This window comes from Osmerus eperlanus, chromosome 8, assembly GCF_963692335.1.
Source record: "Osmerus eperlanus chromosome 8, fOsmEpe2.1, whole genome shotgun sequence".
NCBI lineage: Eukaryota > Metazoa > Chordata > Actinopteri > Osmeriformes > Osmeridae > Osmerus > Osmerus eperlanus.
The window spans coordinates 11352247-11378934 of record NC_085025.1 but is presented as its reverse complement, the minus strand read 5'-3'; the positions used below and the strand labels follow the sequence as shown (position 1 = coordinate 11378934).

The window sequence follows — 26688 nt, the reverse complement described above, 5'->3', positions numbered from 1 at the left end:
GAGGAGATAAGACAAATATGGGGGGATGAGGTTGTGGTTGGCCTTGAATGTAAACAGGAGGATCTTGAATTGTATACGAAATTGGACCGGGAGCCAGTGGAGCTGTTGAAGGACAGCAGTTATGTGGTGAATAGAGGGGGTTCGAGTTATGATGCGGGCAGCTGAATTCTGGACCAGTTGAAGTTTATGGAGGGATTTGTGAGGGAGGTCAAAAAGGAGAGTTACAATAATCCAGACGGGAAGTGACAAGACTGTGGACAAGAATGGCGGCAGTGTGGGGGGTAAGGGAGGGGCAGAGACGATTTATGTTTCATAGATGAAAGTAGGCAGACCGGGTAATGTTATTGATGTGGGGCTGAAAGGATAGTGTGCTGTCAAGGATGACACCAGACTCTTAACCTTGGGGGATGGTGAAACGGAGGAGTTGTCAATAATAAAAGAAAAACTGTCGGTTTTGGATAAAGTGGATTTGGTGCCAGTGAGGAGAACCTCATTTTGGTTAACAGTTTCATTAGTTGGGATGCAAACTATTAATTCAGTAGAGGCATCCCGGGTGGCTCACGGGTTGTGTGAGCACCACTTACAATACCTAGTCGAGTTGTCTGCATATCTGGTAACCACCACCAGGGGTCAGTATTTTATGGCGGCATCAGCTAGGTTTTAAAGAAGACCTTCCAGTAGATCTTTCAGATCTTACAATATCCTTTAGTAAATAAAAAACGTTTTTAAAAAAAACACCAAGAACGTTTTTAAGGTGCAACTTTAATTGAATCTTTGACATGTTGAAAGCGTGCAACATTCACGAACAGAGAAGGGAAAAACCAAGCAACAGCATTCAAACGCATGTGTATTTACTCTAGCAGAACAGCACCCAACACACAGTTTACTACACCAGGATTAAAGACATGTAGGCAGGAAGTGATCTTTTAGTAAAGCGGAACACGTCCTCTCATGCTAGTCCGGCTCCATGCAGACCACTTGGTCCCTGGTGGCTCCATCCCGGATCCCAGTCTGCTCTTCATCACAAGGAGCTGCACGACACAGAGGCTCAACCATGAGGTCAGACCACATCACCTCCACATAGACACACACGGTAGCCAACGCCATGTGGAAACATGGTTAGGTCAATTGTAGGAGCTTGCTACTCCTGTAGTGTTGGTGAGTGTTTAGGATCATGAGGTGCATGTTACTGCTCGGGGTTCCTGGACTACAGGATCTAACCTGGAGCCCTGCAGCATCTCTCCAGCAGCATGATGGTCACCAGCAGGTAGGGGGACGTCACCACTAAACCACACAGCAGCCTGGGCAGAGAGATGCTGGCTGGAGGTGGGGATGGAACTGGAGATGGGGATGGAGGTGGAGATGGGGATGGAGGTGGAGATGGAACTGGAGATGGGGATGGAGGTGAAGATTGAGATGGAGAGAGAAAGAGGGTTGTTTTCAGAGGTAGATGATACTGAATTATGAAATGAAATGAAATCATCCGAACCACCAGATCTGTTCTCAGGGTACAAAAACATTGCAATATTTAACGAGTAACCGAACACATTTCTCACGTTTGACTGCCATCCAACTTTTGGGAGAACGTATTCCACAACTGTACCATCCTTCATCTGACTTGTATACATTGTGGATGGTCGTCTCTGTCCTGCTTTCATGACTGATGAGTGATCCATCTCTATAGAACTCAGCACTGAGCTTTGTCAGAGTGTCCTCAAGTCTACAACGTAGAGTCACTGATTCTCCTTCAGGCACAGGATGAACTGGACTTTTCAGGATCGTTCCTAACCCTGCATATCACAGCACCAATCACAAACAAAGATGCCTGTCAATCATTTGGAAGGAAAAGAACAATAGCGTATCAAAGTCAAGCCCATTTCCTGGATAAAAAAAACGGGATATTGTTGAACTAACAAAAATCATGGAGGCAAGTCTTAAGCTAGCCATTGCACATTCTCCTTTGAAGTTTGCGGCTTCATTTTACTTCTTTAAAATATGTAAATGAGATTTCAGCATTTTCTTTCGGAAGGAAAGCATAATGTGATAAACGTTTTGTTATGCTATGTCACTATGACAGCACCATAAAGTGTTGGTACTAGGGTTCAATACATGTGTGTGTATGATTAGACTTACCCACTGATATGTTGACTGGATGACTGTACTCTCCTGTTTCCGACTCACACCAGTACACATCGTCATCTTGATATATCCCCAGTTTGAGGGTACATGTGTACATTGTGTTAGAACCACAGTCAAAAGGAGACAGGGGATTGGGTGAGATTCTCTTTACTCTCCAACCTGTAGGCTTCCCCTGCACCTCACAGATCAGTTGGAGAGATTCACCGCTGACATGCTGAACACTGTCAGGGCTGATGATCAGAGAAGCAGACGGAGATGGACCTGGTGAGAAAGAGAGCAGGAGAGAGAGAGGGAGTGGAGAGAGAGAGAAAGAGAGAGAGAGAGAGAGAAAGACAGAGAGAGAAAGACAGAGAGAGAAAGACAGAGAGAGAAAGAGAGAGTGGAGGGAGATAAAAACAGAGAGACCGAAAAATGAAACAAGACAGTAGAGGGCTCATTGGTCAGAATATCCATTCATAACTCTCCTGAAGTAAGTGAGGCTGGACACAATAGTCGATTCTCTATTTTCAATCCATCAAATGGAACAAACTTAAGGCAAGACTAACAATCAAATTGATGTCTATCACACCGCCCCGCAACAGAAACCAGAGGGGTATATTTAGTAAGTGAATCTCTGTGAACTGTGTACAAGGGTCAGTGATTGGTACACTGGTGACTTAGAGTGCTGGAGGGACGGCACGGGTACACACACTTGATAGGTAGTTCAACTTACCTGGGTTGTGTCCGGAGCAGCTAAGTGTACTCAGAACTAGAAATCAGACAGAGAAACACAAATGGCTTCATTTTCATGGAGATGAAAAATAAATACAAAATAAAACAGTGAGAAAACGTCAAAGAACACATACTATATAGCTTTGTTGAAAATAAAGAGGCCTTTTACCAAGACTGGAACAGACAGTTTGAAATTCGTTTCTTAAGCTACTCTCACAATTAGTGCGGAAAATGTGTTTTTGGTTGGATCACATTGATGCCATATTTCACCCCACAACATTTGTATACACAAACATAATACTTACGACATAACAAAAAAGGCCAGTCCATCTTCTTTGTCAAAGGACTCTGCGCTTCAGTATTTGTTGTGTGCAGTATTGCAGAATACTGATTATGCATGTTGACAGAATGTTGAAAGGAACGGGAGTGGAAAGGTAACACCCTTACCATATCAGAAAATCGAAACTCAGTTTCCTGTTTTGAATTCACGATGTCATTGATGACATCATCATCTAAATGGTTGCTCTAGTCACATCCTATGTACATTCAATGTCCATTCCCACATATCAATCTGCACCTTACACTTTGTATTTGTGTGCTATTTTTTACTGCTATTTAGGCCTCCTCTTATGTTGTCTGCTAGTGTGTCACTGCTAGTTTTTCCTATTCAAGCCCCTTACTGTTAGTTCAGACTGCTCGTACTACCATTAAGACCTGCTGTACAGTACCTCTCCCACCTGGGTGACAAGATCAGAGAACCAGGATTTCTGCTAGTTCGGTGGCCACGTTTGGGAACAAGGCTCCTGTCCTAACCATCTTTCCTACAATGGAAAGCTAGCCCAAGGGGTGGCATCTTTGATTCCTTCTCTAAAACACTCAGAGGAAGACAAATAACCAAGAAGAGAGTACTGAGATCCATCATGTGATTCCAACAAGGACCAATCCAAATAACATCTGTTGGTATCACTGTTTTATTTAGGTCTCATTTCATAAGGCTCCCTTGTGTTTTATTGACCTCTTAGCAGACTTGCAGCTCTGCAGTATAAAAAAAGTACAAAATAACCCACTTTCCTTCACCTGCACACGAGACCCAAACTGAGAGCACATTTGACAGCGGTTTTCTATCATGTTATCTATCTGTTCAAGACAGGTCAGTGGGTGGGGTTAAGGAAGGACAAAACAGAGGGTAGACACTCATCAACACTCGACCCACTTTTATGCGGTGATAATACGTTGAAACACAATCTTGAAAATCAGCATCCTTATTTACACACAAGCCACAGCAAATAGACAAAAAAGAAAGGTTGCCAGTTATGTACGACTACATATTTTACAGCAGACCCAAATAGGTTGCATTGAGGCAAAGGTCATAGAGGGCAATTAACAAGCGTTTCGCTGTGTAACAGACACTACAGCATATTATTATAGATATAGCATACATAATGATGTTGACGTGATAAGAGTGTTGGTTGTTTTCAATGGCTGTGTATACAACATTATCTACTGCTCATACAAGTTGAAATGACACAGGGGTTTTTCTGGGGATATCTTTCCAGGAGTTATAAGTTTAAGTCTTGCGCCACCGAAAATTAGACGGCTGTGAAAAATATTAAGATAGTAAGTTCAACAGGAACTGAAAGTCAAGATGGTGCTGATGTGTAAAATGTAGTAGAGGTCATGAGCACAGCAAGATGTACAGTCTGATACTGTATGAAAGCTACATTGCTGGACACGGACACTGCCGGTGTCCTTCTTTAGCAAACCAGGGTAGCCCAAATGGTCAGAGATGTGCCTTTTACCTCCGTTTACTTTGGCCAGACAAGAACTGCTACTGTACCACTCAGGCTACTGAGGAGTAGAAAACACACCCGGCAACCCCATTCCAGCCCTGTGATTGGTTGAGCCCCCTGTTGAGGTAATGCTTATTGGCTGAGCACCTTGTTACTATGTTTGATTGGAGGTGGATGGGGATCAGGTCTCCCTTTGGGTCACAGTTTGAAGAAAGGTCCTTAATAGTTAACCACAAGTTCAACACAGTACAACAATGTTCATTCGTGGTCTGAGGAGCAGTTTAGACTGCTGTGTAGGTGCCATGGAAATCTAGCAGAACCGTACATTGTTAAAATATCACCAGTTTGTCTTTGTAAACAAAAAACATCTGCATAAAAAACCCATTGTGAGTTTCTGTGTAGAACATTCAGAGCCCCGGTCTCATATAAAACAACGGTGAGATGAACTGGATCTGGTGAGCCAGCCAGTGAAGATAGAACCTCGTTGACGTCACGGCCTGTTGTCGGTAACTGAGTCCCAGTGAAACAGTTCAATGCAGATAAAAAGTGGTTTCATCGGAGATAGGAACCACAAGCGTCTCAGAATGGATCAATGCTTGTCGATCAGGAGTCAGAAATGTCTGTGAATGTGAGTCCGTTCAGTTCGAACAAAGCCATAGTTTGAAGTGGCTGCCATCATTTAGATCAGAGGGGCTTTTTGTTTGAGCCTGTCAGTAAGGGTCAGGAGCAGCACCGGACCTGTGCGGGTCAGAACCGGTTCTGTCTGAGCCTGTCGATGTGGTAGGACAGCTTGAGTGCAGGACCCAGCTTCAGCCCAAGGTACTTCATCATCATGTCACTCTTCAGCAGCAGCAAGGCGTGGCCATCAATCTCCTGTCAAACAACACGGGAGGACATACATCAGACCACCTGCTACAACCTGAGTCACAAGCAGAGACAAAGTCCAATAACCGTGAGTAGAAATCCTCCGTGATGGAGGACCTAATATAGACTGCAAAACAGACGCGATTCCCGCCAACAGAGCATGCGGTCATTTTATAAATGCAATTTGAGGACTGGGAAAAACAGGCTTGACCGTCTCTTTAAGTCTTGATCATTTGAGTGAGTATGCATGCATGAGGATCTGATGGGGTGTGTGTTTCACACGCACGTGTTTCCTGAAGGCCTCAGCGTGGGGCCCAAGGGCCTGGGGGTCTGCATCCTTGATGAACCACACCACCTGATCCACACCCCAGCTGGATGGGTCCTTGCTGGGGGGCCGCTTGCCCTCCCCTGCCTCCTGGGATGGGTTGTAGGCTGTGGGGGGTTAGGGTTACACGATTAGTTTGAGACTTGATTAGGACCTTGAAATGGTGGGCTAGACAGTTCAGAGACTGGGGCATTTCCTGTTACCAGGGGGAAGGATTTGTCCCTGTATACATTTATTATGGGTACCTAGATGCCTTCCACACAAAGCACACATACACAAACACACACTTCTTTATCAGTTTTGTTTTCTTTAGGAAATCTACCGGGGCTGGACGCTTGTCTGCACATGCCCAGAGGGGCAGAGCCTCCATTGCTGCCACGGTAACCATAGGTGTGCTTGGGTGGAAAGGGTGTTGCCATGACGCTAAAGGCAGAGTCGCTGGGGTCGACCGCATAGCGTTTGGAGTCCACCGGATCGCACAGGAAGTCCTCAGGCATCGAGGTCTCTGCTGAAAGAGGGTGACAGGAAATGACCTCATAAGTCCAAGATGTGACAGAAAGAGACTTGGGTGTATAACAGCTTCTCAATCTGGACGCTTCCAAACAACTGAGAAACCGGCACAGACTGGTAGCTATTTTCCCCATTACATTCATTTATGGTTAAGTGTAAGAATACTGAAGCTCCATTTCATTCCTAGAAATTGAAATTGACCTAATGCTAGAAGCACATAATTAGTGTATATTACTGTATAATTACTGAACCTATGACATAAAAATACCAACATCAACTCAAATTGATGTAATGATAAAGAGACATCAACATATTTATATCTCTAACCTTTCTCTGTGAGTGTGTGTGTATCAGTACTTCCAATAAATGAAAAGTCAATAAGGGCGAAATAATTGGATGGCGGCGGTCTTTGTGAGCATGTTTAGCAGATGTGAGGTTGGCTAACCCTGAAGAAGGGAGAGAACAACTACTATCAAACACAAAGGCCTTCTTTGAAACATGACTCTGTTTCGTGGGTTTGAAGAGTCCTAGTTATTTCCGAGTGGCTTTGAGAGAGAGAGAGAGAGAGAGAGAGAGAGAGAGAGAGAGAGAGAGAGAGAGAGAGAGAGTGAGAGAGAGAGAGAGAGAGAGAGAGAGAGAGAGAGAGAGAGAGAGAGAGAGAGAGAGAGAGAGAGAGAGAGAGAGAGAGAGAGAGAGAGAGAGAGAGAGAGAGAGGCACGTGCTGTAGGACTTCAAACCGTCTTCATTTATTTGCAAGCGCAGGACAGCGAGTCCCCGGTTGACACCATTTGAGATTCCAATCTCTGCCTCCAATATTTGGGAGACAATCCTCAAATATTTGAGAAGTCATTTGCAGACATTCTAAACGAGGCAGAGAGGGATAAAAAAAAATAAAAAAAAGAGAGAGAGAGTAAGCGCCAGACTGAGAGATAAAACACATTTTCATGTTATGCAGGAGACAGAAGGGGAGAGAATTGAAAGAGAATAACGTATTAATGCTTGACTGGGGCGTTTGAACAACACACAGGGTGCTCTTTCTGATCCTACCCCTCTTTCTTCCTTTCACCGGCAAACACACGCCGCACACACACAAAGCATTCTCTTTGCAAAGAAAAGAAAGCTTTTACTGTCATAAAGCAGGCATGATGCCGGTGAGGTTAAGCTAAAGATTATGTTAAATCCAAACGAAGCTGTCACTTGAGAAAATAATGAATCCCAATGAATTCTAGACCGTGCATATGTGCGCATTTTTCAGAGTGTGTGTTTGTTTTCTTTTGTCTGGCAGATTGGCATGCTGATGATGGGAATCCTCCTGTGAGTGTCACCATGGTACTAAGAGCTCACATTCACATGAACTAACACACACTCATGTTTTAACCCAGAATAACAATTATTTTTGCGTTTATAACCACAACAAAAAAAGTGTGTGCATTTCCATGTGCTCTGTAGTTTTTTTTTGGATGTGTGAATGAATGAGTGTGTGTACCTATGTGTGTGTGTGTGTGTGTGTGTGTGTGTGTGTGTGTGCGTGTGTGTGTGTGTGTGCGTGTGTGTGTACCTATGAGAATCTGTGGGGTGGCAGAGTGGGGGACAGTAGGTGTGTACCTGTGAGGACCTGTGGGGTGGCAGAGTGGGGGACAGTAGGTGTGTACCTGTGAGGACCTGTGGGGTGGCAGAATGGGGTACAGTAGGCGTGTACCTGTGAGGACCTGTGGGGTGGCAGAGTGGGGGACAGTAGGTGTGTACCTGTGAGGACCTGTGGGGTGGCAGAGTGGGGGACAGTAGGTGTGTACCTGTGAGGACCTGTGGGGTGGCAGAGTGGGGGACAATAGGTGTGTACCTGTGAGGACCTGTGCAGTAGCAGAGTGGGGGACAGTAGGTGTGTACCTGTGAGGACCTGTGCAGTAGCAGAGTGGGGGACAGTAGGTGTGTACCTGTGAGGACCTGTGGGGTGGCAGAGTGGGGGACAGTAGCAGCGTCCTGGGGGATGGAGCTCATGTCTGGCTCTGGCGTGCTGCTGGTCGGGGAGTTGGCCAACGATGTCATCACCATCCTCGGTTTCAGCTGTACACACACATGAAGCATCAGTTTACATAAACGCCCACCATTTTAGGAAAGGGACAAGCCTCGTGATTGCGCTGAAATAGCACATTCTCGCACCATTAGCCTTTGCTGTGGCAAAAATAAACATTCGTAAAGACCATGCATGACCAGTCCTCTTCATTCCACACACCTTGAAGCCAGGCTTCCTGCCTCTCTTCTTGGGCACTTTGGGGGATGACAGGGGCTCTGGGTAGTGGCTCTGGAACTCCAGCTTGCGTATGGGGGGGCGACCTCTTTTCCGCCCTGGTACCTTTCCACTGGGGCCCCCCACAAAGGCGGGGGTAATGAGAGGGGACTGCATCTCTGAAGCCTCAGACTGGATACTCATCAGACCTGGGGAGGTAGAAGAGATAGAGGGCAGGGGAAGTGAAACAGTCTCAGAGATAAACCGAGAGAAAAGAGAAATATTTGAATTCATGCTTTTGTCTGAAACCCAAGCGAACACAGGAAGTAGCAACCAAAATTCACACCCTGCAGATTATGTTCCATTGATAAACAAATTACCAAAACTCACTCCGCTATTTTTATTTTGTTAACCCCCAAAACCACTTCCTCTTCCGTTTACAACATTTAGTTGAGAGGCTTCAAAATGCCTGAGGCAGTAGAAGGGTAAAACTGTAATAGTACCTTTCAATAATAAAACGGGGTTCTTGAGGTCCTACAGTGTTTTTGGTCTAAATAAGTTATGGATTGGTTCTGATTGTGTCCTACTAATACTGTAGCAAGAGACAAAACCACATTAAGCTCACATTATATGCTACGCCCCTCCCCCACTCTAACACTATATCCCCTCCCTCCCAGCTGTGTAGACTGCCCTAAATATGATTACAGACACACACACACTCAGACGTCTGCCTCATTCATTCATCCATCTCACCTCATCTAGGTACTATTATAATTCCCGGGTCTCAGGTTCAAATCCAGCCCGGTGCAGCACTTTGGATAAAGGCATCTGCTAGCCTTTAATTAAATAGAGGCTATATGTCATATTGTCTATCACCTATAGCCATAAACTGCTACACATACTCCATGTGCTTCTCTCTCTCTCGCACTCTCTCTCTCTCTCTCTCTCTCTCTCTCTCTCTCTCTCTCTGTCTCTCTATCTCTCTCCCTCTCGAAGCTAGATATAGGCTATGGGACTGAAAGAGTCTGTCTAGCCGCAGAGCAATGAGTTTCCATGACGATTAATGTAGACGCCCGCATGACCAAAGCACAGAGCCCTGATGTGTAAGATTGCAATGTGTAGATCAAGCGGAGGTGTTTGTGTACGATAGAGACTGGGCAATAAAGAGAGAGGGGGGGAGAGAGAGAGAGAGAGAGAGAGAGAGAGAGAGAGAGAGAGAGAGAGAGAGAGAGAGAGAGAGAGAGAGAGAGAGAGAGAGAGAGAGAGAGAGAGAGAGAGAGAAGAAAGAAAGAAAGAAAGAAAGAAAGAAAGAGGGGGGGAGAAAGAGGGTATGAAACGGATTTATGTGCAGCATTGTGCATCATGTGACGCACACGTCTTCCTTCCTCTCCTCCTCAACCATAAAACCAAGCCAAAATCACATCTATTTCAAATGAATAATCAACGACTTACCATACATACAACCTCCGTTGACTTTTGATCCCAATCTCAAAGATGCCGCAATAGTCCTTTTATTTCACAATATCCTTTGTGGTAGAGTGGTGTCCGAGAGGCCGTACAGAGAGCACCTACTCCCGGCCTGTACAGCTCCACACTGCTGATGCACCGGCAGCACCCCCCCCCCCTCCTCCTCTCTCTCTCCTCCCCCCTTCACCCTCATTTCCGTAGTCATAGAAACACGTCTCTAACATCCCGCAGCAGCCGTCTGAGAGCGGATGGTGTGTGCTGCACGACCTGTCGAATCGTAATTACTGTTATCCTACCGCTGCCATTTTTGTTGTTGTTTTCTTTTCTTTACACTTCTATGTGCACATACAGCTTTTATATGCTACAGGACAGTGGATAGTAGTGCCACTGTAAAACATGCCCATGAGTGCTGGTTCACCCAAGGATACAAACATCTATGTTATTTTTATTTATTTATTATGTTTTCAAATTGTCTTGTTTGTAGTGGATGTGGTGTAGGGTGGGCTACGTCAAATGAAACCAATCCGGAAGGAACGCATCAGGAAAATATTCACGAACCCCTGTTATAGATATATTTCCTTCGCAAATAAGACTCGGGACCAGTCCATAAAACACCCCAAAAACTAACTCCCCGCCTCACACTCTAAGGCTGTAGTCGCGCTCCCTCGTTCCCACTATCGATTAGTTACGCTGCAGTTGCTATGCCGACGCCGCCCCCGCATGAAAAGAGCCACTTTCTCGGTTTTTAACTCTCAATCATAGGAAGGTTAAAACCACAAAGAGGGGATCAAATGCTGTCACACACACGTGCCTCTAGCGAGCGTGTAAGCAGATTTGTCAATAGCCATGTGTAATGCGCAGACGCGCTCGCTCACAAGCTCCAAGTCTATTTTCTGGGGTAGGGACAAAGCAATAGGCACGTCATGCTTCACTTTGCTTTCCCCCTCAGAAGGAAACCTACAATCAAGTAAAATAAACATAGTAGAACTGGAGTGGCAACAGATACAGAAAATTGTAGGCATACATAGTGAAAGCACAGGCTCAAAAAGACTGACTGATTTTGTTCAACAAGGTCTGGAGAACAGGGCCAGGGGTGCGAGTTAACACAGTTAGCACAGACATCCTCTGACTCACACACACATACATGCATAACTATCACATACAGTCTGGTGTGACCGCAAGTCTTAAAGCTATAGCGGTAGTTCAGAGGGCCCATTTGGCCAGTCTGAAGGAATTCATAAATCATACTAGTAATTACACACATAAATTAATCCTGCACACTACTCAATTGCCTCTACCCAATTATACCAGAGAGAATGAGAGAGAGAGAGAGAGAGAGAGAGAGAGACAGAGAGAGAGAGAGAGAGAGAGAGAGAGAGAGAGAGAGAGAGAGAGAGAGAGAGAGAGAAAGAGAGAGAGAGAGAGAGGGAGAGATACAGATCTTTCCCTTAAGGTAGACAGGAGAGCCTGAAGTCAGAAAAGAGGGGCTACAAGAGTCAGAAGGAGAGAGATACCCCCTTTCATCATAAATTATAGTGGTTTATATTAAGGTGTTTCGCCCAATCTGATAGACTGCAGCAGCCTACACTATGAGAGACTAGTCTGTTGCAGATTATTCTTTCGCACACTATTTTGTTGGAGACTATTATGTTGAAGAATACTTTGTTGCAGACTACAGGATGATTTCACCTCTGTAGATGAGGGAGGAATTAAACACCTTGTGCTAATGTACATCTCTAAATGGCACACATGCATGTACACACACAGATGCAGACAGACAGACAGACAGACACACACACACACACACACAAACACACACACACACAAACACACAAACACACGAACACACGAACACACGAACACACGAACACATGAACACAAACAGCATTAAACAATGGCGGTTTAATCTGTGAGCCTACGGATGGGGGTTGGTAGGTGTGTGTGTGTGTGCACTAAATGGAAGTAACAATGTAACAAACACCCCCGAAATTTATTTACGGCTCAGGCAGGGCGTCTCTATGGTAACAGACAGTGAAATCTGATCCTGCGCCATAGTCACATGACCAGGTGATAATAAATAAACGCATAAAATACAACGCTGTGTGCGCATTAACACTGTGCTGAGGCCTCTGCCTCACTCTCTCAGCCCCTCCAGCACCAACGCTACCGACGACACCGTCAGTGCAGAGGGATGGAGCAAAAATTCTGAGTACAAAGGAGAAGAACAAAGACAAATACTAAACACCTGGAGACACACATGCATCCATTCATTTACCTATGCGTTTACAAAAAAATAATTAAAAAAAAGATTTCCAGTTCTCACAACATAGACAATAAAGTTGCATCCAAAGCGCCATGCTGCTTACTGTTGGAGCAGGTGGGCGGGGCTCTGTCCCGCAGTCGCCGCCCAATGGGCTCGCTCTCCGCCTCGCTCTCCAGGTCGACCAGGTGCCAACAGCCGCGCCCTTGGTCGTCACGGCGATCCAGCCGCAGCCTGAGCCGGACGCTCCGCACGCCCAGGACACCGGTGGGTAACCAGGCAACGGGGGGATGCTCCAGGTCCCTGCCTCCTCTCAGCCTCATGGCCTCAGAGCCCCGCCCAGCATGAAATACATCCCACTGGAGGACGGGGGGGAGGGAGAGAGAGAGGGAGGGAGCGAGGGATGGGGAGAGAGTTGTGGAGAGGAGGGTGAGGCGGGGGGGGGAGTAAGAAGCAGGGACAGGGAAGATAGAGGGCGAGAGGTGAATAAACGGGGGGAGGAGGAGGAAGGAAAGAAAGAAAGAAGATTCACAGGAAGGCATCTCTGTTCTAGCGGTCGTCATCGTCTGCTGCAGCGTGTTTGACCGCCCTGTCACAAACACCTTCCACTCCCAGACTGCCGGTGATGAGCATGGGTCAAAAGTCTAGTCAGTACCCGCGGCACAAGTCTGGGTGGTAGGATATTCTGTACCATGCACACCCACACAGACACACACACAGGTACACACACACTCTGCTAATCCCCCTTCACTCATTATCTACTAACCCATTGTTCACGTCTCATCATTAATCATCTTTCCCCTAAATTAATTTCATCCCTTTGCCTCCTTTCTGACTCCTGGCCCTGAAGGAAATGACTTTGGGTGAGAGAGACAGAGAGAGAGAGACAGAGAGAGAGAGAGAGAGAGAGAGAGAGAGAGAGAGAGAGAGAGAGAGAGAGAGAGAGAGTTGTGCTGGTGTGTGCTTGATGTTGTAGTGTGTATGTGTGACTCTTACTATGAAAACTAAGAGGAGAATGCGGATAGACCAGTTAAAAGACCTAAATGTGAAGATCTAAAGCATAGCGGGATGGCAGGATGTAAGGAACAAAAACAGGGTCAAAGAGATGGAGAGGGACATGGAGAGCTGGAGAGGGACAGGGAGAGATTGAGAGGGACATGGAGAGATGGGAGGGACCAGAGAGAAAGAAAGAACTTAGACTGTACGACAGATGAAACACCCATAAAAGAGGAACAAGGAAAGTGTCAACTTAAAAAGGCTTTTAGAGAAGAAGACCAGACAACAGGGATGAAACAACACCCAGATCTGACTGTTTCTAACGCTGAAACCATAACGATGTTCTAATTATGCAACTATGTAAGTAATGTTAAATATGTAGTTTATTGTGTAGTTTAATGTGATATATAAATATACTTTATACAGTATTTATATATATATATATATATATATACACTGTGAATATATATGTGTGTATATATGTATACATCACAATAAAGTGTAACTAACTAAATATAACCGAAACCTCCAGCAACTACGCAAGAAGGGAAATGTGATTTTTTTCCCCCACCAAGGTACAAGGAAAACCTGGAGGCTACTTCAACCACAGAAAAAGATGAGCCTAGATTTGATTTGTTTAAATTGTGAGAACCAGTCGGGGGGTCACAGAAGGGGGGTTTGGGAAACTTACGCACACCAGGATTTGATTAGTTTCTCATAAATAAATTACTGCTTGAGGGACACAAAGAACGAGAGAGAGAGAGAGAGAGAGAGGGATCACATACTAAACAAAATCCTCAAAAATGTCCCTCATTTGCCCCCCCCCCCCCCCCCCCCCCACCACCACCCCCACTCTCACCCCCTCCCCCAGGAGAACATGTGAATGTGCTGGAGCCCTGCTGTGACAGAAGTCAAATTTCAGGACAGATTGAGCTCACCTGCAGAGAGGGAGTGGGTTGAATGGAGGGAATTGATTGTGACAACAACACTGTACTTTGTGTGTATGTGTATGGTGTGTGTGTGTGTGTGTCCAACGAAAAGGAATAAGTATCTGCTTTGGCAGTATGTTCTTTAGTTTATCCCTATCATACAGGGCCAATTAAAACTTCTGTTCAAATCACTGGTTTATTAATCCCACGGGGGATCGTACAGCGAAGGAGACAAGAAAACCAACAGAAAACCAACCAATTACCAACAATGTTGAATTAAATGGAGTAGTTACTTGTCACGACTATACCAAATGACGAGGTTACAGGGATAGAAGGGCAGGGCATAGTAGATAGGTGAGGATTGAAAACCCTACTGCTGCCAGCCACTTGATCCTAAGGTTACTCCACTCATGCTCTGTGTACACGGTTGTCAGGCTGCGGGGATCTCAGGAGGAACTGAGCCATGTGGTTTGGATTTGGAAGTCTTTGGGGGTACAATGTTGCTGCATAAACAGATCCTGCCATTTGGACAGAAACACGTAGACTGTAACATGTACGCGATGAGGCCACGTTAAGACCCTTGCGCGCACACACACACACACAGAAACGCACAACAGCACGCAAGCTATAGAAACACCTGAGTACGCACGCACGCACACAAAAGGACTCATCAACAGGCAGGGCCATATGCTTACTTGATAAGTCCTAAAGAGACACTTCAGGTCAATATCCACTACACGAGGACCAAACAATGACCTACCAGGCAGTTAATAGACTCAATAATGAACATGCAATTGCCCTTCGTTCTAAGGCACTAAGCCTATTCATGGTACATTAAATTAGGCTACATCTTCAACGTCATGTTTGCAAATGTGCATGAAATGTGATAAAGAGAATGTATAAGTGTTATTTTACCTTGTCGATGGAGCACTTATTAGTAAGGAAAACAAATTATCGCCATGAGATAACGACTCGCTGGAGCAGGCACGGGACTCCAAGCGGGTTCCACCCCTATAGATGCGGCAGAAAGTAAGCACAGTGGGCCGGGGTTTTGCCAGCAACAATCGAAGTCGTGTTGATCTGAAGCGGTAAATCTACCAAGTTCTCTCGAACTCTTGGGATCTAATTAGCGGTTATGTCTTCGAGGGTTAGTGGGCGCATTAATATCAGTATCCATGGTTGTGGAGATGGAGGAGAAGCCGCTGAATGTTTCAGCTTCCCGTTGTAGCCTCTTTAATGTTGCAATTCACCTGCATTCAGTCGAGTGAACGCATTGTAAATAAATAAAATAAGACTTGATTTTGAGTGGTTCAGTCTCAGCTAAGAATGTATTGGTTATGTGGTGGGTGCGACATCTTTTCATTTAAGATTGAATAGCACATTCAGCAGAAATTTCAGCGGTTCTATGTTAAACTAAAACGGAAAACGAACTGGTTGGGAAAATATTTTCCTTTTAATTGCCATGGCCTATGGGAATCCCTAGCCCGGATGGAGAAAATAACCACCTAAAATGGTTTGACTTATTGCAAGAAAGATCCCAACACACATGTATATCTAAAATATGCAACATTAGGCTATACTTACACAAGGTTTTTATTTAAATGAAAACCAAAAACAATCATTTTAAAAGTTTTATTTGAAATGATTTAAATACAAATAATATATTTTGTTTCCATTTACAATGACAGTTCCGTTGTAAACAAAAGTGGCAGATAGATTAATTGGGTATAGTTTTCCCCACCGTGCTGTCGGTCCAGGTTTATAACGGGAGATGGCGCGTGTTTAACCTTTCTGCATTTTTCCACACAGCGTTAACGCTGATGCTACATTCTAGTGCAGACAGATAAATTCTCAGGAGTAGGTTTAATATACCCCCCAATTGGCCCGCCTGGTTTACAAACATTAGGCTTACAGAGTGTGCCTGTTGTCTGTAGTGGAGAGCATGCAATCAGTCTCTCCGTCATGGATTAGGCCGTTTGCAAAAGAAAAGTAAGAAAACCATCTACAAATCTTTGAGTAAAGTTATTCATATTTACCTCGAGAGAAAAGGGTTAGGAAAGTACAACTGAGCAACGCAAGAGGAAGCTCTGGTATTTGTAATTGACAAGTCCAATCTGTTACAACAAAAACAGATTGGTTGCTAATTTCTATCCCATTTCTGCTAATAATTGGAAGCCAGTTTCTGTGTCATTGTTGCCTTATCATAGCCACAAGCTTCATGTCCCCTGGCCTTCTAGGTACCCCTGGCTGTAATGTACCAACCCAGCTGGGCCTCATCTATACTGGACACCCTTTATAAATACAGCCCAGAAAACCACTTCCTAAAAACTAGGAATTTAACTTCAGTTTCACCACCTTACTAGGCTATCATGTCAATGAATGGAGAATCAGCCTTTAAAATGAATGACACTATTGCCCAAAATCCTAGTTGGTCTTCAAAGCCACAATCCAGTACAAAATCCACAACAAAGTGTGTAACTTGTAAGTTCATTTTCTAGTCTTCATAAAATGGAAAACCAACAGTGTCAATTATTTTACAATACTTAGAAACCCCGGCTCCAAAAGCACATGGCCATGCCTGTGCTGATTGCCCTCAAGTCTGCTTCTGCTCCCCAGAACTGAGGAGACGCTGCCCACACTGACCACCACGGCACAGCTTCGCGGCCTGTTCAATACGGCCAACCCCATACCCGTACACACGCACACACACCCGTCCTTATACGGAGTAGACTACATCGTTAGTGAGCAGGAGGACCACGAGAGCATGTCAAGTCAACGACCCATCCAAAAAGGAAAGCAAAGTTACACTCGTAGCTTGGTCCTCGGACAGAGAGAGGAAGGAGAACAAAAAGGAGATATTTATCAGATAAAAAACACAAAACAGAAAAAAAACTCGGTGCGTAACACCGCAAGGACTTTCTAAGTGAACGTGTTGGCTGTGGTATTGGGATATGATAAGACATGTTGGCTGTGGTATTGGGATAGGATAAGGCCTTGCAGTTGAACGGTGTACTCCGGAATGTGGTACGATGGAAAACAAACAGAACAGGAAGGTGTGAATACATATTGAAACTATACGACGGCCCCATTAGACAAGAGATGCAGTACTCGCCCCTTGTGTCAGGTCAGAGATGCTCGTTATCTATTTCAGACTTCTTGATTGGTCGTAACAGATCCACCAAATACCTAATCATGGCTCCAGTTGAATGACATTGTCCTTTGCATGAATAGCGTTTTATGGTCGACGGAAACGTGCACTGAACAGTGGGCTTTGGAGCTGAACTCCATTAAAACAGGACAAAGATGCGAAGGTTGGTGAAGCCTACTGCTACGGATGAGACTGAGCAGCGCCCCCCTGTGCCAAACGAGGTGAACTGCCTCTCTTCATAGGAAGGACATGCTCTGAAAAGAAGAGCTTGCACAGCAGTTTCAGTATCCAATAGAAGCTACTGAACACAAAATGGTGTGGTCAATTCACTAGAAATAATGGCATGATTTCAAATTAGAGGCTTTTGTTTATTGTGTGAATGAAAGTTGCCGAACCCCTTTTCCCCCTACGAAAAAAAAAAAAACGAACCAAAAAAAAAAAAAAAACTTCTGTCCAGTGTGTGAAAAACACACACACACATACACACACGAGACATGCACGCAGGTGCATTCGCACACACACTCCCCAAACAAAGACCATCCATTCGTGAATTCAAATACTCACACACACACAGGCAGGCCTGGGTATATACTCATAGATTGTTCTTCTAAGTCAAAAAGGTGACAGAGTGATTCTATAAGAGGTCTCTGTACAAAAGAGGGCGGTTAAAACGGCGTCAGGGGCTGGGGTCGATGGTGGGCGGGGCGGGGGTGGTCGCAGTCCATGTCGTCAGAGGATCGCCTCTTGAACGGTCCCCTGGGGGGGTGGGGGGGGTGTCGGGCACTGCTGTTCCCTCTCCTGGGCTCTTCTGTGTGCTGGGGTGGGGGGCGGGGCCTGTGTGTCCGTCTGCGTCTAGTCGTTGTCCTCGTCGTCGTCCTCGCTCTCCTCGATGCCGTCGCTGTCCTCCTGCTCCTCGTCCTCCTCCTCCGTCTCGGGGATGTCCCACTGGGGGTGGTTGTCCAGCACCGCCTTGGCCTCGTGGACCTCCAGCTAGGACACACACACACGCCATGACAATACAGTCAAGATTTTTGTTTTGACTTCGGCCATGTTTTGATGCGAGCCGAAGAGGGATACTAAAGCACTGTGTGCCCTTTAGGAGGAACAGAAACCAAATAGTGAATTGTTGGGCTAGAAACACACACACACCTTCAGTGGCTTGATCTGGTCCAAGCCCAGGTAGGAGTCTGAGCGCATGATGACTGAATACTGGTAGTTCCCAGTTTTGGAGGGAGCAGGAAACTTGAGTTCCACCTGGGGAGACATGAGGAACGTGTCAGCTCCACGGCACAACACTCAAACACGGTCAACATCCAACACACACACACACACAACTGTCCATTTGAACCACTCCGTCAGACAAATCGAACCCTGCAAACGGTCCAGTCCGAGGAAGGTGATGTGACATTTAACACAGGCCTGAATCACTCCTCCACAAGGTGATTTTTTAATCAAAGGGCACTTAACACGTATACGGTATGAACTGTACTCTGCTGATGTGCCAACAGAGGCACACAATGACCACTTTCAATCATCAACGTTTATTAAAAAAAAAAAAAAAAAAAAAGGAAGTGGAAAAAGACCAGGCTTTGCCAACTGCTTCTCATTCAGCTCTCCTGTAAAAGATCAGAGGTGCAAAACTTTGAGCTCATCTCATGATCACATCGCGGGTATTACACCATCTCATGAGTCATTTTATCCACACACGCCATTATCTAGTCCTTTATATACACCCAGCACTCTGTATGTGCGTGTGTGTGTTGGGGTCACTATGTAGTCACTATGCTGTCAAAACCCAAACCCCTCTTTCCATGCAGACTAGTCAGGTTAGGCTGTCAGTGCAGGAAGCCATGTGTCCTGTGTGCTCCGGTCAGTCCTGCCGTGCAGGGCCATGCACAGCAGACAGGCAGGCACCCTTCCACAGCCACCACAACACACCCCAGGGGTTGCCAGGCAACAGCAGGGGAGAGGGGTTGATCGGAACGCGAAAGCGGCCTCTCGTTCCTACTTATGTGTGAAAGCACTTAGCTATGCCTGCTTTTCTCCCAAGCATCTCTCTCTCCCCTCTCTCTCCCTCTCTCTCTCTCTCTCCCTCTCTCTCATATATGCACGCGCACACACACACACGTACACGTACCTCTTCCACGTCTTTGAGCGTGCAGACGTGGTAGGGCATGGACACGAGGGTTTGGTCGCGGCGGTCAGCGATGTAGAGCCACCACCACTCGTGCTTCTCCTCAGGGAAGTACAGGCTGTAGACGGGGTGGGTGATCTTGGACTTGGTCTCCAGCAGGGCGCGCTCTCTCCTCTGGATGGACTGCTGCAGCGCCTCCCACTCCTGCACACACACACACAGGCAGGGTTACACACACACACACACACACACACACACACACACACACACACACACACACACACACACACACACACACACACACACGCAGGGTTACACACACACACACACAGGCAGGTTAACACACACAGGCAGATTTACACACACGCAGGCAGGTTTACACACACACCAATCCAAGGGCAGATTTACAAACACACATGCATTCTCATGCACACACATGCTCTTTTCTGGAAGGTCACGGTTGAAACACAGGTCATACTGAAGTAGTGATATGCAGAAGAACTCCAAACCTCAGATCACCCTACAGCAGGATGAGCCTTCACCTGCCAGATCAACCCCCCCCCACACACACACACACACACACACACACACACACACACCTCCTCGTCGTCCCCGGCGATCTCATCCACCTCCGTGTCGCTCTGCTTGTCGCTCTCGTCGTCCCTCTCGCTCGGCGAGTCCTTGTTGGCCTCGGCCTCATCTGATTCGCTGCCCTTATCCGACCCCTCCTCCTCCTCCTCCTTTGCCGTGGCGACGACCTCCTGAGACCGCGACAGATATTAAAATGTGGGAGGGAGGGAGGGAGGGATGGAGAGAACTGCTTAGGAGAAAGGCAGGCATGGTTAAGTGCTTTCACACATAAGTAGAAATGTGGAAGGAGACCCTTTTAACAACAGTGAGCAATGATCTCACAATGCAGAATGCCCGTTAATGCTTTTATATACGCAAGCAGCCAATGTTCCTTAACTTTGTTGTCGTTAAGTATGCGAGTTTCAAAACTCGATTCTAGCTCGAACCCTGATTGGTGCCCTTACGTTTCCTGCTACATTCCCATTGGCCTGCTTGGCCTTGCTGGTGGACGGGGGGAGGGCCTTCTTCTTGGTCAGTTTCTTCTTCTTGGACTTGGCCGTCTTCTTGGCCCCTTTGCTCTTGTTCTGCCACACTTTGGTTTTGTTTTTACTGGCGTCGCCTTGCTGTGGAGACAAACGCAGAGCCACCCGGGTCACGCTGGGCCGCCTTCACATACATGCCGAGTCGCATGACGTCAGACGTCTGAAAACACGTTGACGTCTAGACTGTCACCCAAAGACTTTTCGCAAATGTCGATTGGACGGTTCTTTGTTGCGTGATCATCCCGCGTTGAGTGTGTCGAGTGTGTGATCAGTGTGTGATGAGTGTGTGTGTGATGAGTGTGTGTGTGTGAAGCGGTACCGCTGCCTCCTCTGTGCTGGCCTCCTCTCCCAGACACGCCGCCATCGCATCCTGCTCCTTCTCAAACACGTCCTGCACACACACACGCACGCAACTTAACACCATCTCCATGGTTATCACATGGAGAAATGCAGCTGCCGGGCTGGCTAGCTCGGTCTGCGTGGGAGGTCCTGGTTCTGGTTTCCTTACCGACATCCTCTTTCTCGTCAGGGTAACGGTGACCGTGACGATGGAGCCTGCTGTGATGTTATTGCTGTCTTCGTCGTCCAGGACTGGAGGAAGAGAGAGAGAGCGCGAGGGAGAGAGAGAGAGCGCGAGAGCGAGAGAGAGAGCGAGAGGGGAAGGAGGCAGGGAGGGAGGGATGGAAAAGAGGGAAGGGGGCCAAAAGGGAGAAGGTCAGTAGGCCAGACAACACGGTCAAAATGTCAACACGAGCCCCCGGGTCTGAACCCCGCCCTTTGGGGAGGGTCTCACCCTGCAGCTTGGTGTCCATGGTGACGTGGGGCAGGCTGCCGAGGACGGCCATGACCTCGTCGTACTTGTCCTCCCCCAGGAAGCGCAGCATGCTGCGCCGGTCCGAGTCCTTCAGGCTCACCAGGTCCTGGAGGCTCCGCACCTTGTACTGCACACAGACAGGGGCGCACCAGGGTGGTCACAACACACACGCACACACACACACACTGCACACGCGCAGCGTACCTTTTTGGAGATGCAGTAGCGGAGGTGCTCCTCCTCGAAGTGGGGCAGCTGGAGCAGAGGAGACTTGGCCTCCTGCAGGCCCTGGACGATCATCTGGGTGAGCTTCATGCAGTTCTCGATGGACACCAGCCTGGGGGCGTGGAAGCCTGCACAGCACAACACGCGCGCCCCTGTAGCCCACGGCCTTCCACGGACAGGACCAAACTGTGTGTGCGCGCGCGTGTGGTGGGATGAGTGCGTGTGTGTGTGTGTGTGTGTGTGTGTGTACCTCCTCTGCTGTTGGCCATCATGGTGAGTTGACAGCCCACGTTGACCATCTCCTGCAGCAGAGCGGGGCTCTTACGGATCACGAACCTCTGGTCTGGAGGACACAAAGCGGCCTCGTCAAACCGCCGCCTCTCCTCTCCTCGAGGACGACGCACCGTCCCGAGTGTGCCACACAGGTGTGCGGGTGCGTGCGTGTGCGTGTGACGTACCCTCCTCGATGTTCTCGGACACCTCCATGCGTGCCAGGTGGGCCAGCACCAGCACCCTGGCCTTCAGGCTGTAGGGGTAGCAGAACGGAGGCTCCTTCTTCTTCACGTTGATGTTGCCCAGCTCTCGAATCAGCTGCACGCCGCCCACAGAGAGAGAGAGAGAGAGAGAGAGAGAGAGAGAGAGAGAGAGAGAGAGAGAGAGACAGACACACACACACACGGTCGTTCGAGTTAGTGTACGGAACCGACGAAAAGGCAGGCAGACGGGCCGTCTTCCTCCCTCAGTCACACACACACACACACACACACACAAAGAAGCCACACGGTGTGTGTGTGCTCACAATCGGCACTTCAATGTTGTCCGTGGGCCGTATCGTGGCATCCTTATTGCTGCGAGGGTCAAACTCAAACGCTGCCGTCAACACCATGGCCAACCCTGGGGGCAAAGGTCAAGAGGCGCCATATAACCCGTGTGTCCTGACAGTCCTTAACAAAGCCCATTTCCCACACCCCAAACAATGTGTGTGAGTGTGTGTGTGTGTGTGTGTGTGTGTGTGTGTGTGGGGGGCGACAGCTGAAGAGGCTCACGTTTCATGTTCATGTTGGGCGTCTTGTACATGAAGTGCATGAAGAGCTGGGTGGTGTTGATGAGGATCTGGTCTCCACTGTAGCGGATGGAGCGATACCACCAGGTGCCCTGGGAGGAGAGGAACAGGGGAGGAACAGGAGGGAGAGAGAGAGAGTTAGGTGCCCTGGGAGGAAAGGAACAGGGGAGGAACACGAGGGAGAGAGTTGGAAAGAAGCAGCAGGAAGCCAGAGGAGAATGTGGAGGGGGGGGGGGGGGGGTGGAGAGATACACCCTCACTCCCGACTATAGAGGATAGGAGCGGTGACCCTTACCACTACGACTGGTAGAATAACCATGAAGGCTAGTCCGTAGACCAACAGAACCTAGAGAGACACAGACAGAACAAGGACAATGAGGAACAGAGAGACGGATATCAACGTTAAAGCGACTCTTTTTCTGCCTTTTTTTGGTTGGCTATTCTAATCATCAGACATACCAGCATGGAGTTCTTTTGGTCCACTATCCACGCAGGTAGCGCGATGCCAAAGCTGGTCGCTGGAGTGGACAGGAGAGACGAGAGTTGACGTGAAACCAAAGGAGGAGGTCGTTGAGTCAAAGTTTCTTTCGCCTATTTCTAAATGCTTGAGATGCTCGAGCCGGACAGGGTTCAAGGGAACCAATGGGGTGTCCCGCAGATAGCAGCCAGGCTGACATCAGCCGATCGTGTGCTAATAAGGTTGTTCGGATTAGCCAAGAAACTGAGGCGAAAGGAGATGGGAGAACTCACCTCCTGGCCCATCTGGGTTGCCGTACGTTTCCCAGTTCTGCCTTGACTGCTCATTGGTCAGACTGGAGGAGGAGGGCGGGGGGCATCGAGGGGGAAACAGACAACACCATTAATACTGTGGGATAAGAAAGTCAACCCACAGCATTTCAACGTTGTGTCCTGCAGACATACAGACCCAGACAGGCGGGACACACACACACAGACACACTCACGCAGCGTAGGCTTTGGCGATCCTCATGAACACGGCCTCGTCCCCTCCTTTGTCAGGGTGGAACTTGAGCGAGAGGACGCGGTACTGCTTCCTGATCTCCGCCAGAGACGCCCCCTGAAACGCATCGCATCAGCACCCTGCAGTCTGCTAGACACACTCACTGTGTGAATACCTGCATGTGTGTGTGTGTGTGTGTGGGTGCTGGGCCCGTTACCTGGTCCAGGTTGAGGACTTCATAGGGGTTATACTCCTGGTATTCTCTGTCCAGTTTGGACACCTTGTAGGCCAGGAGGAGGAACACTGCCCAGCCGAACAGCAGGGCAGCTTTCCTGAGGACGGGATCAGAGAGGATGACATCATCAGCTGCTGCTGCCCACGCCACACGCCTTCTCTACAGGTCAGGTCAGGCCTGGGCAAGGCTCAACAGATCACACCTGGATCTCCTGTTACATTCATCATATCATATAGCAACTACCCCCACGCCCCCTCACTATCTCACACACACACCCACAGGCAGACACACACCAGCCTGACTAAAAGACGAGGCGACGTTCCCCACATCGGGGGACCCCGCCCACTCAGCAGCCTCCGTTCCCGTGGCGACCTGTTAGCCTGACTGTCTGATTGGAGCACACGGAGGTGCCTAGCCAAGGCCTGCACTGTCGACACCTCGTCAGAAACACGGGAGGGGGCTCAACGTGTGAGGAGAGAAAGAGAGAGAGACAGAGAGATCGACACTAAACAGAGGGAGAAGGCAGGAAGGAGGGCTGGCTAGGCTAGGCTAGGCTAACCAGGCGGAAGCCCATTTTCCAAAAGAGAAAACAAGACAAGTGTGTGAGGAGAGGGGGGGGGGGTTTGGTTGCTGCAGACACTGTTGAGCTAACTGGCAGCAGCGCATGCTTTACCTAAACAGTGTCAGTACGAAGTGCTCTTAGCTGACTGGGTCTACATTACAAACACTGGCTCTGGGCGGGTGTGCGTGTGTATACAGGCGCCAGGTTTACACAAAGTGTAAATGATTGGCTTCCTCGACCTAGCCTACACAAACGCACGGCGACACTAGGCTCTGGCTCAACCTTGCAACGGGACTTTCAAATATTTGATCCCATCTGAGGCCTATTGCCTGCCACTTGTTCATCCAGGCACAGACTGCATGAAACACTAGTATGGACACCGGGGCGTGAACAGATCGCTGACAGACTTTGATAAGGATGTAATTTATGCTCTAACGTCTCCCATTGGCTCACTGGCAGGAAGGTGTCATGGCGTGCTGAGCAGGGAAGAGGGGAGGATACTCACTTTAGAGTGGGCACGATGCTCTGCTGCGACTTCATCAGCCGGAGCCGGTACCAGAGGCATCTGCCATGGACCCGCCTCAAGCTCTTCAGACGCAGCTGCTCTGCGGGTTGAACAGCACACACAGATGAGGTGTTAGCATAGGTTCACACACACGCACGGCAGTTCTGTAATGCATTGCTTTGGGTTTTCCTAAACAACATTTTGGTATGCTAGATAACTGTTCAATTCAATTTTGCTTCACTTAAGATGGGCATTTTACACTATTTGAATTTACAATCGGCAAGCAGACAATTGTCAATAGGAAAAATAGGTGAAATACAAGAAAGAGGAGGATTCCATTGGGGTTAGGCCATTTCCTGTTTCCTCTCTTCCCAACATCTTCCTGTGTCAGATTGCTAATTTAGATGTTGTGTTTAGATTTTAAGAAATGTGTGAAATGAGAACAATTATATTCACCTTGCACTGTAATAGCTGACTACCTAGCTGGTTTGGTATGCACTGTACAGTGGATATTATGTTGACGTTGCAAGGTTTTTATGTAGAGGGAGTGTACAGATTAAAGAAAATGGCGAGAAAACAACTTTTTAGCGAGTCTATAAATAACGATTACAAAAATGCTAGATAAATTGTAATTGGGGATTGACAATCCGCTATAGTATGGCAGGCAGACAGCTATCGACGTTAGCTAGTTAGATACTAGTAGTAAACAACCATCCACATTGATGGCCGCGGATGTCGTTGAAGAACACGTCAGGCTTTGATAATGTTAGCTAATAACTACAGTACCTAGCCTAACTATAGAAAAATAAAAGTTGCCTACATCATTGTGTCTTCACGATGATTAGCCTACATTGACTAGCGAGCTGGAAAGATGGGCCGAATAATCATAAGTCGTAACACTGAAGAACTTAAAACTGCCTAACAAATGTCACACTTAGCACATAATTAGCTTGACTAGCTTTTGTTTCTTGAGTAGTTGGCTTGTTAGCTTACTACTAATGTGAAGTATAGTAAAGCTAACTAGTATTGCTAGCACTGTAGCATACAAGCATCATTGGTAACGTTAGATAGCTTCACTAATCTGTTGATGTTACAATGGAAGCTTAGCAAGCTAGTCTAAAAACAACAAAACAAACGCTGCATATGCTGGTTAATGTTGGTTATTATTGACCAGCAAGCAAACCCAACAAATCTGCTAGTTATTTTATAAAAAAGAAATCATGAGCTTTGAGTTTATTTCAGTAGTACCGCTAGCCTAGCTGTCTTAACATCTACGAATTAGCCATCACTTCACACTAGCCACAAGTCGGGTGACATGGGGCCTTACCAGCATTCTGATCTCGGGGCCACAGGTAATATGTCGCTGGGATCACGATAAGTCCAACGAACGACGTTAGGAAATAGAAAAATGTGTTGCCGCTGTCATCGTATTGGAACTGCTGCCCGGCCATTTCGTAGCGGCACTTGGGTCCCCCTGCTTCTCCACCGCTATACCTCCCCTATCAAGCCCTACGTATACGGACAACCGCCAACTGTCCAGCTAGCGTTCGGCCCAAAACAGCATTGTGGAGTAATCGGGGATACGTGGTTTACGCCTGCGCACTGTCTTGTCGTCTTCTTCTTCAGTGGTCTGTTCATGGCTGTGCCAAACGCTGTTCGCTTTACTGCCACCTACCGTCCCAAGACTGCCAACATATTTCGCCCTTTACACTCGTAT

At 47.5% G+C, this 26688-nt stretch overlaps 3 protein-coding genes across 4 annotated transcripts; all 3 read right to left on the bottom strand.

Moving 5' to 3' along the window:
- Positions 1 to 791: 791 nt before the first annotated feature.
- LOC134025154 (Fc receptor-like protein 5) lies at positions 792 to 2879 on the bottom strand. The gene is made up of 5 exons (XM_062468041.1): positions 2852 to 2879; positions 2134 to 2400; positions 1557 to 1790; positions 1222 to 1386; positions 792 to 1031 (listed from the first exon to the last, which is right to left on the bottom strand). The coding sequence occupies exons 2-5, from the start codon at positions 2234 to 2236 to the stop codon at positions 955 to 957; spliced, it is 579 nt and encodes a 192-aa protein (XP_062324025.1). The 5' UTR covers positions 2237 to 2400; positions 2852 to 2879; the 3' UTR covers positions 792 to 954.
- Positions 2880 to 3802: 923 nt separating this feature from the next.
- On the bottom strand, positions 3803 to 12634 carry LOC134025458 (sex comb on midleg-like protein 4). Of its 2 annotated transcripts, none has more exons than XM_062468495.1 (6): positions 12400 to 12634; positions 8573 to 8775; positions 8274 to 8403; positions 6152 to 6337; positions 5791 to 5936; positions 3803 to 5513 (listed from the first exon to the last, which is right to left on the bottom strand). In XM_062468495.1, the coding sequence occupies exons 1-6, from the start codon at positions 12614 to 12616 to the stop codon at positions 5388 to 5390; spliced, it is 1008 nt and encodes a 335-aa protein (XP_062324479.1). In that variant the 5' UTR covers positions 12617 to 12634; the 3' UTR covers positions 3803 to 5387. The 2 variants fall into 2 exon arrangements, with proteins under 2 accessions (XP_062324479.1, XP_062324480.1); XM_062468496.1 differs by lacking the exon at positions 12400 to 12634 and adding an exon at positions 10019 to 10158.
- Positions 12635 to 15836: 3202 nt separating this feature from the next.
- sec63 (SEC63 homolog, protein translocation regulator) lies at positions 15837 to 26553 on the bottom strand. The gene is made up of 20 exons (XM_062467301.1): positions 26299 to 26553; positions 24972 to 25071; positions 23887 to 24001; positions 23674 to 23786; positions 23462 to 23523; positions 23171 to 23229; positions 23007 to 23057; positions 22695 to 22803; positions 22448 to 22542; positions 22107 to 22239; positions 21899 to 21991; positions 21631 to 21776; positions 21406 to 21553; positions 21121 to 21203; positions 20932 to 21003; positions 20535 to 20693; positions 20100 to 20261; positions 19504 to 19704; positions 18516 to 18620; positions 15837 to 18356 (listed from the first exon to the last, which is right to left on the bottom strand). The coding sequence occupies exons 1-20, from the start codon at positions 26420 to 26422 to the stop codon at positions 18219 to 18221; spliced, it is 2268 nt and encodes a 755-aa protein (XP_062323285.1). The 5' UTR covers positions 26423 to 26553; the 3' UTR covers positions 15837 to 18218.
- Positions 26554 to 26688: the final 135 nt, after the last annotated feature.

Coding starts and splice junctions, on each gene's coding strand:
- sec63 (XM_062467301.1), bottom strand. CDS start 26,422: ATGGCCGGGCAGCAGTTCCAATACGATGACAGCGGCAACACATTTTTC. Junction 22,804..23,006: donor TTATTCTACCAGTCGTAGTG/GTAAGGGTCACC, acceptor CTCTCCTCCCAG/GGCACCTGGTGGTATCGCTC. Junction 21,777..21,898: donor GATGGCCAACAGCAGAGGAG/GTACACACACAC, acceptor TGTGCTGTGCAG/GCTTCCACGCCCCCAGGCTG.
- LOC134025154 (XM_062468041.1), bottom strand. CDS start 2,236: ATGTACACATGTACCCTCAAACTGGGGATATATCAAGATGACGATGTG. Junction 1,791..2,133: donor TCCAGTCAACATATCAGTGG/GTAAGTCTAATC, acceptor TGTGATATGCAG/GGTTAGGAACGATCCTGAAA. Junction 1,032..1,221: donor GAGATGCTGCAGGGCTCCAG/GTTAGATCCTGT, acceptor TGTGTCGTGCAG/CTCCTTGTGATGAAGAGCAG.
- LOC134025458 (XM_062468495.1), bottom strand. CDS start 12,616: ATGAGGCTGAGAGGAGGCAGGGACCTGGAGCATCCCCCCGTTGCCTGG. Junction 8,776..12,399: donor CCCGCCCACCTGCTCCAACA/GTAAGCAGCATG, acceptor CTACCTCCCCAG/GTCTGATGAGTATCCAGTCT. Junction 6,338..8,273: donor CACCCCACAGGTCCTCACAG/GTACACACCTAC, acceptor ACCCTCTTTCAG/CAGAGACCTCGATGCCTGAG.